Below are 13172 nucleotides of genomic sequence, written 5' to 3'. Positions count from 1 at the left end.
ATACTCTGTGTACAGAGTATGGAGGGTCAAGTCTCAGTGTGGATGGAACTCACTGCACATGCTCAATGAACATTGAGTGAATGAATGAATGAATGAATGAGTGAATGATCAAGTGAATTTCCAGGGATACCGGTCTCCTTCATTCTGGTTAACAAAAAGGTGGCCTGCCCCAGCCACTCAGGGCCACTGGGCAGGTCACTAGAGACCATCCCTGAGGAAGGACATCTCAGAACTCACCTCACCTGCCTGGTGACAGAGAGGCAGGGAAGCACAGGTCACAGAAATGGGGTGGTGCTGTGAACCCCCTACCTGCCAGGGCAGAATGCTGGGGCTGGAGAAGTCCTCAGATGTCCCGGCAACTCCAGGACCCTATCCGTCTAAGTCCTCTCAGCAGAGCTGACTGTGTAGGCATAGCCCTTGGGAGATAGCAGCCCGGGGACAGTTAGGAGGATGGGATGTGGGTTGCAAGCAGCCCCATGCCCTTCTGAGGTGAGGCAAGACCTCTGCGTGGACACACAGGCTGGAAAGGGCCTGAGAAATCACTGATGATGCTCCCACTGTGCCCATTTATCAGTGAGAGAACTGAGGCTCGAAGAGGTTAAGAAATGGGTCCAATATGACACAGACACAGCTGTTAGGTGACTGTGAACTCGGTTCTTTGTTGCTCTGAACTGCCGTCTGCCACCTCAGTCTCCCAATCTGGACAATGGGAAGTTGGACCAGATGGCCTCTAAGCTGTCTTAGATTTGAAGTGATTTTAGGGGAAGCCAAAAGCTCATCTCTGCTGGGGCTCATCTTGACCCCACTCCCCTGCTGTCCTCCCCAGCCCAGGACGTGGTCTGCTCCAATCAAGGAATAGGGAAGAGAGGGGGCCTCAGCACTGTCTTGCTGCATGGGGGGACTTTGGGGGGCAGGTGAGGGGATGAGGGGTGGAATTTGAGCAAATGGCGCCTGACCACCCTGCCCATCCACACCTCGGGACCGCCCGAATGCCACGGGAAGTTCACCCAGAGTTTACAAACCTCCTTTGTCACAGAACCCTGCATGGAGCCATCAATCACACCCTTAATTTACCCGTGTCACTTTCCAGAGGAAAGCCGCCCTGCCAGCAGCCAGTGGCGCTTCCTCTCTCACCCACTTGATGAGGATTTCATCTAATTGGTCCATGTTAAATCACTCCCAGGAATGCAACGTACAATTACTGCAGCAGTGGCTGGCGGTGAGGACGTGCCTGGCCCTCCTTGGTGGAGGCAGGAGAGTCTAGGGGAGGCCTCCCTGGCTCAGGGCCCAGAGGCTGCTGGGAGAACCCAGAGAGGAGCCTGATGGAAAGGGGGGCCAGAGGAGGAATGTCAGGGACAAGAGGGAGAGGCAGGTCAGGAAGGAAGAAGGAGGCAGCAGGAAGGAGGGAGGATGCCAGCCACCGGGTTCCCCCACCTTCCCCATCCCTGGATGCCCAGGGGAACCAGGCGTCTCTCACAGCCTCCACCCTCCTCATGGACACAGCCTGGGTCCCACCCTCTGTGTCTCTTCCCCTAGCTTCCCAGGAACAGGCATCCCGAGGGTTGCCACAGCTTTGCCCGGCACTGCCTGGCACTGACCCCCAAATGGAAAGGCTGGAAGCACAGGCCATTCAGGGACCACAGCTGTGCCCACCACCTTTCCTCCTGCACATATTTCTCTAAACACATCAAGCTCTGTACAGGCTGTTCCCTCGGTCTCGGATGCTCTTCCATGTTTCATCTTCCTGGCGAACTCTTGGTTATCCTTCTGGTCCCAGATCAAATACCACTTACACTAAGATGCCCTTTCAAACCACGTTGGGCGGGAGAGGTAACCTGTCCCTCCTCTGCCTGGCCTTCCACGGCCCTCAGCAGAGACCTCTGAGACCACCCTGTACCATCCATATCTACTGGCAGAAGGGTCACTCTGACCATGCTGTGAGCTTCATGGGGCCTGGGGCCACATGCCTGTCACTTTTATAGCCCCTGCCCAGCACGCTTTGTACGTGGGTGGGGTCGGCAAATCTCTCCACAATGAATAAATGAATTACAAATATCACCCGCCTTAATATACGGCCTCAGGTAATCCACAGGCGAAGTCACACTCCCAAAACGTGCCAAAGGGCTCTCCTGGGCTGTCACCCTGCTCAGAGGATCTCATTCTAATATAAATTTATTAGGGGCCACGTGAGCAAACCAGCACCAGAATACATAAAACCAGAAAGAGCTTCAGACACACCATCTTCCGCAGTAAGTGAGCAAATGAGCAAACCCAGGCCCAGAGGCCCAGGGTGACTGTCCAAGGTACCCACCAGGCCCATGACCAGTAGAGTCACCCCCATAATCCCAGGGGCGTGAGAAGCTCCGAAGGCGGAGCAACCCCCAGCAAACCTCTAAGAGGCTGATCTCGCTGGCCCCCTTAGAAGCCTCGGTGAGCGTGGGGTGCCCCGATTTCTCTTCCCACCTCTCCCATCCCCCTCCGGAGGCTGCTGCCCGAGTGGCTGGCACATACCTTACGCTTCTTGGCACGTCCCTCAGCCTGCAGGGTGCGGGTGCAGCGCTGCACACACTCGGAGAAGCTGAGGTTGCTGTGGTCGGCACTGTAGTCAAGGTCAGCCAGCCGCGCCAGGGACAGGATGTAGTTACAGGCAATCCTTAGGATGGCCAGTTTGGACAGCTTCTGCCCATATGAGTAACACGGCACCTGTGGGTTGAGAAGGCATCAGGAGGGGCTGCCGGGGGTCTCTGTGCTGAGCTAGGCCCAGCAGGGCACCCCAGCCAGGCCGGTGTGGGGCCCCTCACAGTGACATCCCACCGCCTGAGAGGGGACGGCTGGGCAACAGAGGTGGCCTGTCTAATCCCCTAACACAGAGTTTATTTTCAAAGCACCTGCTGTTTTCCACGCATACATCTCAACTCATCCACTCACAAACTCCGGGAAGCATCCACATTCCCACTTTGTAGTGGAAGAAACTGAGGCTCAGCTCATGCCCACGAGGCAATAGGAATGAAGCATATGAGCTCCCGCCATGACAGAGCTCTGTCCCCCACCCTCCCTAAGGAGTCTCTCAGAGAGAACGGACACATTTGTCAGCGCCCACGTTCCATTCATTCACTCACGCAGTGACACTTGTTTTGCTGGGCGCTTGGGGGTCCAACTCTGAACAATAACTTGATTCCTGGCTTCGGAGAACTCACGCTCAAGAGTTACGTTACAATGTCATAATGGAATTAGGTACCCAGGGTCCTGGGTCAAACGCAAGTGCTTAGCTGGGAGGGCACACATATGCATGGTTTTCTTTTTCTTTTCTCTTTTTCTTGATGCCCTCTGGACCCTAAGTGCTGCTGGGCATACAACAGGTACACAATAAATACAGCCCCAACCAGACATGCTTGTCAGTGACTCATCGCCAAGTACACACTCACTAATTGCACACGGGTGTGTACGGCGTGAAGCGATGGAGCCTCTACCTTTTTAACATTGTCCTGTGTGAGCAAAAGGCAACGCAGACTACAGCTGAGTTCTGCGCGGTGACGTGCAGGCGATACTACAAGGCCCATGTGACCGGTGCTAACCGGTACAGCCGACTGCCCCTCTGATGCACACCGTTCACCTAAATGGCTGAAACGTGCTGACCCAGCAACCAGGGCTCTGGTCTCCTCTGCCCTCTGGCTCTCCAGGATCTATACCCAGCATCCATCCCTACCATCGCCGCTGGTACTGATCAACCCCATGCCATAGACTGGGTCACCCCAGCACATCCATTCAGCAAGTCTTTGGTGAGTATCCCCCATCTGCCAGGCACTGTTCTGGGCCAATGGTTCTCAACAGGGGATGATTCCGTCCCTCGGGGGACTGTTCGCAATGTCTGCAAGACACACCTAACTGTCCATCTTGGGGAGCAATGGAGGAGAGGTGCAACTGGCTCCCAATGGGGAGAGGCCAGGGTTGCTGCTAAACAGCCTGCAGTGCACAGGGGCCTAAAAGGCCCCCATCACACAGAATTGCCTGGCCCAAACTGTCACTGGTGCAGAGATGGAGAAAGCATGAAGAAGACAGTCCCTCAGATGGGGACTCTAAATGCATCATCTATTTTGATCTCACTTGAAACCTCACCTTGCCCAGGAGCTCTCTCTGACCTTCCCCACCCAACCCTAAGCCAGGGGGCAAGGGGCAGAGTGCAGGAGGGGGCACCTGCCCTTAACAGTGCTCTAGTAGCCCCCCAAATGTCCTTAATTCACAATCATCGCAACTAATTTAATGGCCTGTCTTCCTGTGAACCGTTGGAGGAAGGGCCATGTCTGCAGGACCTAGCACAGGCCAAGGCCATAAACAAGGGCATTTGTTGAATGAGGGAATGAATGAATAAATAAATGACTGATCTACCTCCATGTTCCCCAGGTGTCTCCAGAATGTTTAGAAATGGGTTCAAAACCCTTCCCTCTCTCGGAGGATGAAGATTAGCTATTGAGGGTAGAGCTGAAGCACACGTACCTTTTGGTCATCTGGTTTCAACTCCTGACTCTAGCTCTCACCAGGGTGAGTGACATCACCTTTCCAAGCCTGGGTTTCCTCTTCAGATGCTCCCGGGACTGCCCTTGCAGCACGGTAGGGTTAAGTGAGATGACGGGTACATTCCACAGAGGAAGGCCTGATACAAGTCGGTGAGTTATTACTGCAGAACGTCTCCAAAGAGGGGCCCCAGAGCAGGTGAGGAGCAAGAGGCTGGAAGCCAGGACACAATGCCGGCTCATTGCCCCGCTCCCCCACTACTTGGGGTCCTGAAATGGCACCCACGTCAGAGGTGAGGTTTGCTGTCTCCTTTTGAAATCCTCCAGCAGCCAAGGAGTTGCCCCTCACCAAGCTGGGAAACTGAAGGAGGACCCGCTTGGTGACAGACAGCATGCCAACTCCTGTGCGCTCCCCCTTCCCACCTCCCATGCCCAGCCCTGGCTGCGGCTCCAAACCCATCCAAGAAAAGCCAAGAAAGGCCAGCAGAACAATGCACTTTGCCTGTTCCCAGCCAGAGTCCAGAGAATCCTGCTTTATCAGCCTGAACAAATAAACAAGGTCTGTGGGACAGAAAGGATCCTGGGAGGCAGGGAGGGGGGATCTCAAAAGCCAGCCCAGCACCTCTGGCTCCTCTGCACCCCAGGAGGGAGTGCCTATCTGGCAGAGGCCCTCGGGCACTGAGTGCAGCTCTGTGACACAGGTCCCTGCTGCTGTTTTCACCCAGGAGCCACGCCGGGAGTTACCCAACTCACTGAGCTCTTGGCCCCTGAACAGAGGGGCTTTCCTGCCAGTGGGGAGTAGGGATCTCAGGAAGGAGCCGCATGTGGGGATCCAGGGTCACTGCAGGATTACAGAGCAACAGATGAGGTCAAGGCCAACCTAGGGGCTCCTGTGCCAGGCTTGGGGCCAGTTTTGTCACTCTGTCCCATTGCTTCTTTCAAAATCCACATCTGACAAGGAAACTATGCATCAAGCTCTAGTTGTATATCTGGTACTATGGGAGCAATTCACAGGTCGTTTGTCCCCCCTTTAAAACCCTCCCCCAAATAAAGATGGTTATCCCATCTGCACATGAAGAAACAGAAGAGTGACGTATTAGACCACAGTTCACTCAGCTAAGAGCTTAAGCTAAGCCAGGAGCTTGTCTATCTAGTACCCAAGGAAGGTACATGGCCACTGAGCTCCCCAGGATCCCTCCACCACAGGTGGCCATATATGGGGCACCTTTTGGACAGCTCACTCCTCCTCCTCCTCCCCTCCCCTGGAGGGAGGTGTTCCTCAGCCCACTGGTTAATTCCAGACCCTCCTGGAATTTTTAAGCCCCAGAGCCCCGTTCAGAAGCACCCTGGCCTGGCCTGGCTCCTACAAAGTAAGAGTCTAGCAGCAGGTCCTAGTTCTGGAAGGTGGAGGTAGGGTGGAAAGAGCTGGTCTGAATCGCAGACACTTATCAGTAGTGTGACTCTGGACAAGTGCCTTCACCTCTCTGAGCCTCAGTTCCCTCACCCGGAGAGTGGGGATGACAATGCCTGGGGACTCCACATGATTGTGGGGACTGGGCCACCTCTTGCTGTTTACTGTGATCTACTAAGGGTATTTTTGATACAGTGCCTATATTTATCTTTAAACTTTATTTATCTATAGTTTTAATACAATGCCTATATTTATGTTTAAGAAGTGAGGTAGAAATGATCACTTCCACTTTACAGAGAAGCATTTGATGCCTCAGCTGGGCTCCTTCCAATGAGCTGGAAGCAACTGCTTGAGGATTTGGATGAGCCTTTATAGCCAAAGGTCAGGGCACCGGCAGCCTGCCCTTCTGAGCTGGGGATGGAGAGTTCTGGACTGATAATCCCATGGGACCTTAGCCTTTGTGCATTACCAGCGACCCCACCACCTGCAGGGGAACCCCTCAGCAGCTGTCTGTGACCCTGGTCAGAGGACACAGGGCACAGGAGACAGCAAGGTCACTTGGCTTCAATTCCTGACAGATTGCCCAACTTCCAGCAAAGTAAGGGACCTGCCCCGTGCTCACCCCATCAGGATTTTCAAGCTTCAGAGGACCAGGGGTGGGGATTTTCACAAGGTCCCCTATGCCCCCGCAAACATTCCATCCCACCTGCCCCAAGCCAGACTCTCTCCTGGCTCTGGAAAGCAGGAGATGGTGGGAAGGGCACTGGCCTGGGAGCCTGAGGACCTGGCTCTATTCCTGGCCATCCAATGTGACCTTAGGTAGTTCCATAACCGTAAAGGACCTCAGTTTCCTCACCAACAAAATGATCATCAGAATACCCACTACCTCACAGTGGGAGCCCAGCAGGCAAATATAGGAAGTTGCTACAGAGAAACAAAGTCCAGAACCTACCAGCCCATGCGGGAAAGTCCTCAAAGCCCTCCCCCTCTTCAGACCCAGCCCAGGATGCCCTCCTGGTAGCCCATCGGGACTCCCGGACCCACCGAGCTCCAATATCACCATGTCATGGCACACAGCTGAGCCCCTGACTGCATTTGAAACTATTCTCTAATCGCTCAGTGGGTGCTGGCTGCCTGGGGTGAAGCCACTTGGTGCAGGGCCGTGCGAGGTCCTTGTCAAGTTCTACCGAAATAGGTTCTCGAAAATCCCCTTTCCACACAGCCGTGAGGCTGGACCCTGAGAACCTGGCTCTTAGTAGTTAAGAGCCATGACCCCAGGGCAAGACAGACCTGGGTACAAGTCCTGGTCACTTGCTTAACCTCTCTGTAAGTGTTCTCATCTGTAAAATGGGAAGGTGACAGCAGAGATGTGAGACAGGCTCAGGTAAGGCACTTCACCCAGTGCAATGAGGCTCAATAAACAGCCACTCTGGTGACTGTGGTCATGAGGGGGCAGAGTAAAGCCCTCTGTCACCCCTCAACCATGTGGATGGAGTCCCCAAAGCTGGCCTGCCCCCCATTCCCTGAGGAGGTACGCACTGGCTGCTGTGGGGTCACAGCCCCCGGCATCCTATGGGGTAGGGGCTAAGGGAGGTATAGGGCTGGGGGCACCATCCCAATGCCCCCTCATGGTCCACCCTGAGTTCACTCGGTGAGGATCCCCTGGGAGACAGCAGGGTAGGGGCCCCAGGCCCAACTTGCTTGGCCCCCCGCTCATGAAGAGGTACCTCAGCAGGCCCTGAGGGCTCCTCACCACCACCCCAGGCCTCGGCCCTGTCAGGTTACCGTTCCTCCATCGAGGCTGAGGGGCTTTTGAGGGGAAAGAGGAAATCTGCACTCACACCAGATGTCCCAGTGTTCTGCCAGGAGGCTGAGGCCAGAACTCGGGCCTCTCCCCTCACTCACCCAGCAAGGCCAGGCTTTCCTTCTGACCCCCTCCCACCTGGCCCTGAGCAGCCCTGCACACGGGCCAGGCCCAGCTGTGCACACATGGCCTTCACATGAGGCGGCAGGGAGGGCCCTACGCAGCTGGGCTGGTGGCATGTGCTGTGGCCTGACCATCTGCCCCGCACACCCCCCCACCAAGACCAGAGGGCCTCTCCCCACCTGCACTTCCTTGGCCAAGCAGCTGCCCCACTTCCCCTTCTGGTTAAGAGCAGAGTGTGTTGGACCAAACAGGAGTCTTCCTGGTGCTGAGGGTGGACAGCTCCGGGGCATTCAAAAGCCCGAGAAGCAGAGCTCTTAAAAGCCTGGTCACTGGAGTGACTCACTGACTCTGATCTGAATCCCGGCCCTACAGTGACAGTGGAACACAGCGACACAGGCTGTGCCTACACCATGCCAAGAAGGCACCAACACACACAAATCTAAAGACTGTTCGCCAAGGAGATGTGCAGTACAAAACCCGCAAGGCCCCACGTGGTGGCAAAAGGCTGCGACCTCGGCCAACTCACATAAGCTCTCTGAACCTCAGTTTCACTACCTGTGAAATGGGGAGAGGATAATATACTTATTTCATTAAACGAACTAACACACATAATATGCTTAGCCTGGTGCTCTACCCAAAGCAAACATCTGATAAATGGTAGCTTCTATCATTGTTATTAAAATGATTATAGGGGTATCCAGGTGGCTCAGTGGGTTAAGTGTCTGACTTCGGCTCAGGTCATGATCCCGTGGTTTTGTGAGTTCGAGCCCCACATCAGGCTCTGTGCTGACAGCTCAGAGCCTGGAGCCTGCTTCAGATTCTGTGTCTCCCTCTCTCTCTCTGCCCCTCCCCCACTCACACTCTCAGTCTCTCTCTCTCTCTCTCTCTCAAAAATGAATAAACATTAAAAATTTTAAATAAAATAAAATGATTATAGAATATTTATTTCCACTTATTTCTCAAGGCTTTGCTTGGCACTGAGGACACTATAAATGCTCAAGGATTGTTCATTCCTCCTACAGCCCCATTCCTTTCTTCATTTGCTCTTTGCAAAGAAGCTATGGGGAGGTGTTGGGGGGAGCCTTATCACCATTTTCCAGCTTTAGCGACTAAAGCCCAGGGAGGGGAAGTGACTTTCCATGATCACACAGAAAGCATGCAGCAGAGGCATGATTCAAACCCAGAGGAGGCCTCTGAACTCCTCATCCAGTGCTCTTTTAGCCATACCAAGAAGCTGCTCAGGGAAACAAGAGCCCAGATTAGAGCCGCAGTCCCAGAACTGATCTTGGTGCTATGATGGCCAAGCCCTCCGTTCAGGCAAAACCATCCTCCTTCCTTTCCCTCCTTTGCCAAGGGCCCATTTCAAACAGTCAAACCAGAGCGACAGCTTGTGTGGACTGGAGTATCTGGATTGGGATGTGGATGTGTGCACCTTTTACAGGTGGGGGACTGAGGCCCAGAGGAGGAAGGAGTTCCTTCGGGACACAGGACTTTCTCCATCAGATGGATGCCATGGTGGGTGTGGCCTCAGCCCCTGGCTCTGAGACCATGAGTGCCCTTGCCATATTTCCTTTCCTCCCAGACAATAGGCAGATGCCCCCTATGGCCCAGCAGCATTCTGGGGAAGGGACAGAACGGTCTGAGCAAGGAGAGAACGAACAGGAGCAGGCACCTCTGTGGCCGTATATTTGTGTGTGCTCTTAGGCACGTGTAATGATCATGACATAGCCATAGGTATGTCCCTGAATCTGTCCTTTTTATGTAGAACTTCTCCACAAGAAGGGTAGAAGCAAAAAGGGACCAGGACTTAAATAATCTCATCTCTGACTCAGCCACGTGTGAACCAGCTTCTGATTGTTAATAAACATGACATTGATACAAAGATGGCACGGTGGAAAGCATTTGGCCAGGCAGTCATTCCAGAAACTGCTGCCATCTGCCTTTACCCACTAGGTGATCTTGGACAAGTCTCCTTCCTTCCTTCTCTAGGCCTCAGTTTTCCATTCCATTGAATGGGCTAATTCAACCTGCCAGGATGTTAAGATCAAACAAGATGGAATATTATTGAAAGAAGTTAAAGCCACTGGGTGAATGAGATGTAGTTGAGTACACAGAGACCATGAATACTTTCTCAGAAATGAACGAGGCAAAAGGGGCCTTGAACTGGCAGCCAAAGGGACCTAGGTGACAGCCCTGCCCTGCTACTCACCGGCTGTGATGCTCTAAGTACGTGGCCTCCCCAGTCTGGGAGGTTTCCCTAGTAGCAAGGGGAGCAAGTGGACAGGCATCTTTCTGCCCTTCTGTCATCCTTCCATCCTTGGGGTGGGTTGTAGGACACTCTACAGGCTGCCACCCTCCCCAGGCATTCAGACACAGAGCTGCTGTCCAAGAATAAGCCTGAATGTTCCACTGGGCCCACTGCCCAGGGTCCCAACCCGTGTGGCTGGCCACCTCACTGACCAAGCATCTTACCCAAGCCCAAGCAAGACACTTTGGCTCAAGTCGTAGAGCCTCTTTTCTCCCAGGAGCTCAATTCCCTTCCAATGGATGGACACATGTCCCTGTCTACTCCGCCCGCAGGAGGAAGAAGAGAGTGGGATCCAGAAAGAAGATCATGTTTTCTAAGACGCTTTGTTGTTGGCTAAAGAGAGAGGCTGAGTTACTTTCTTGGAGTCACACAAGAAATCAGCTATAGAGTAAGCAAAAAACCTGAACATCTAAACCAGTCCCATCCATCCCTAATCCTTCCCCAAGCCCTGTGGGGTTGGGGGCTAGGGGCAGGGGGCACTTACTACCCTCTTCTAAGATCTCCCTTCTTTCTAAGAAAATGAGAAGTCTAGAACTCCAGGGCAGTCCCAGTCTTGTTTAAAGTGTAATTGCAAAACTGCCCCTCCCCTCTAAGGGTAATTCTCTAACAAATGTTCTTCATCACTCATCCCCCCCAGAGGACGCTGGTAAGGGCAGCGCCCACCAGCCCCAAACTGAGAAGCCCCTGACCCACCTCAGAACTAGGCTCTGAAGATCCCCTAACCATCCAGTCCCCTCAGTAGACCTACCTGCTTCACGGTGAGGTGAAAGGGAGCAGCGGAGGGCGTCCCCTAGGAAGGCTCTCAACAGCCAATTCCTGAGGCTGCCCCCTGGGGAGGGGACGCAGGCTTGTAACCCAGATCCTTAAGGATACCAGGGAAAAGGGTGCAGAACCCCGAAGCAGCCAGAGTGTAGGGGTATCTCTTTTGGGACGTAGGGGCTGAAGAGGAGCTAGCAAAACTAGGTCCACCCCTCCGCAGCATCTGGGCCTTCCAAGACCCAGACCACACTAAATGCCCGAAGGGAAAGGGTCTTCCCCACTCTTCCTCGCTGGAGACAGATTCCCACATTCCCTCTCTCCACTCCCCACCGCGCCCAAGGGACCCGGGGAGACAAATAACTCGCTGCCATAAAAGTGAACTATGAGGGCTGAAGTCAGACGCGCAGACAGGGTCACCCTGGGGGGCTGGGGGAAGAACCTGGGCGTGCCTGGCCAGAGATCTCGAACCTTTGCCCTCACTTTGCAAGCGAAGATCCGTACCAACGCTGTGACAAAGGTTACTGCCCTAGAAGGGCTCAAATGTGTCTGGGCCCTGGGCCGACCGGGCGGGAACAATATGCGCCTCACACACACCTTCATCTGCCCGAAAATTCCCCCGCCACTCACCCACCCACTCCCGCAACCATCCCTCGGGCGCAGTGAGGGTGTGCGGCTGGGAGCTGGTACCTGCTTCCTGAGCGCCTCGAAGGCTGCGCTGATCGTGTGCACCCGCGTCCGCTCCCTGGCGTTCGCTAGGAGCCTCCGGGTCTGCTGCAGGGCTTTGATCTCCGAAGCGGCGGTGGTCGCTTCGCCCGGCCGTTTCCTAGGCGACGCGGAGGAATCCGGGTGGTTATTGTAAATTACGTGTGAAATTGACGAGTAAGAACTTTCCCCGGGGCGCGTGGGGGGCGCCGGGCGCACTGAAGACTCCGGGGGCGCAGGGGGCGCCGACGACGTGGGGCGTGCAGGCGGTGCGCACAGCAAGATGCGGGGACGCAGGCCGGGTTCCCGGAAAGGCTGCGCCTCGGGACCCCCAGGTACTTGGCCCTGGGACGCTGGAACCGGCGGCGGTGGCGGCGGCGGCGGCGTGGGGAGTCCCGGCCCCACTGCGCCCAAGGCGAAGCCGCGTTTCCGCGCGTCCGAGACCTCCGGCGCTCGGGCGCCCCGGCGCTCCCCGGCTGGGTCCGCACCCCCACCTGAGGGAACCGCCGGCGCCGCCGGGGCTGGCACCGGGGCCGCGACCGGCTGCAGCCTCTGGGTCCTGTCGCGCAGCCCGTTGGTGGCGGTGGCGCCGTGCTCGGGCGCTTCCAAGTCCAATCGGAAAGTTTTATAGCCGTTCGCGCGCCGCGCCGGCTCCTTGCCTTTCCGCTTGAGCTTCTTGAGGCCGTTCAGCTCCTTCACGCACACGGTCTTCCACGGCCCGTCCTCGAGAACCGGGATGTGCTTCATGGCGCGGGCAGCGCAAGAGGCAGGGGCGTGGGGCTGCCCGGGCCGCGCGCCCGCCGCGCTCGCTCTGCACGCTGCGCGCCGGCTCTGCCCGGGCCGCCGCCGCGCTCAGCGCCTGGGAGTCTCGGGCTCTCCCCCTTCTCGCGCCCGCCCTCCTCCCTCCCTCTCTCCCCCTCGCCCGGGGCAGCTGCGCCGCCGGCTCCGCGAAGCCGCCGGGCTGTCCGTTCCCGGAGCGCTCAGAGTGTCATCTGAAGTCGCTGCCGCCTTGCCAGCATTTCTGGAGAACGCCCGCTGCGCTCCATCTGTGTTTGTTTAGCCTCAGTTTACACAGAAGCCCAGTTCGCGAGATCAGTCAGCGCCGCCGCCCGGAGAGGAGGCAGCTCCCGCCGCCGCCGCCTCCCCAGCCCCGGCCGCCCGAGCCACGAGCGCCTTTAAAGAAACAGGAAGCATTTTTCAAAACAGCTGGGCTGCCGGCCGCCTCCTTTGTCCGCGTCCTCTCTACCTCCCCCCACCCCCATCCCTTCTGTCCAGAACCTGCCTCCTCAGGCTCCCCCTCCCCGCCCCCTCCTCAAGTCCGGGGCGCTTCTCTTTCCCCAGAGGACGGTCTGCTCCCAGCAGAACTGCCCGGAGCACGTGGCTTCTGGGCCCTTGGGCCCTTCCCCAAATCTGAGCTGGGCCTTCTCTACCCGGGCTAGCTGACCTCTGGGTGATGCACCAGCGACCTTCTGCACCCAGCAGCTCTCCGTCCCAACTCACCATTGGAGAAAAAAAAAAAAAGCAAAAACGGATCGGCAACTTCTGCGAGGGACG

At 56.0% G+C, this 13172-nt stretch overlaps 1 protein-coding gene across 1 annotated transcript in view; it reads right to left on the bottom strand.

Annotated features, from left to right (window-relative positions):
• ATOH8 (atonal bHLH transcription factor 8) overlaps positions 1-12844 on the bottom strand; it is a 35948-nt gene extending 23104 nt beyond the window's left edge. Inside the window, exons 1-2 of the mRNA XM_043603887.1 lie at positions 11604-12844; positions 2512-2703 (exon numbers count right to left, since the gene is read on the bottom strand). Coding sequence (XP_043459822.1) covers positions 2512-2703; positions 11604-12365 — 954 coding nt within the window. The 5' untranslated portion in view covers positions 12366-12844. The remainder of the gene's footprint in view (positions 1-2511; positions 2704-11603) is intronic.
• Between the last annotated feature and the right edge of the window lie 328 nt (positions 12845-13172).

This window comes from Prionailurus bengalensis, chromosome A3 (assembly GCF_016509475.1).
Source record: "Prionailurus bengalensis isolate Pbe53 chromosome A3, Fcat_Pben_1.1_paternal_pri, whole genome shotgun sequence".
NCBI lineage: Eukaryota > Metazoa > Chordata > Mammalia > Carnivora > Felidae > Prionailurus > Prionailurus bengalensis.
This window is presented reverse-complemented; position numbering and strand designations above follow the sequence as displayed.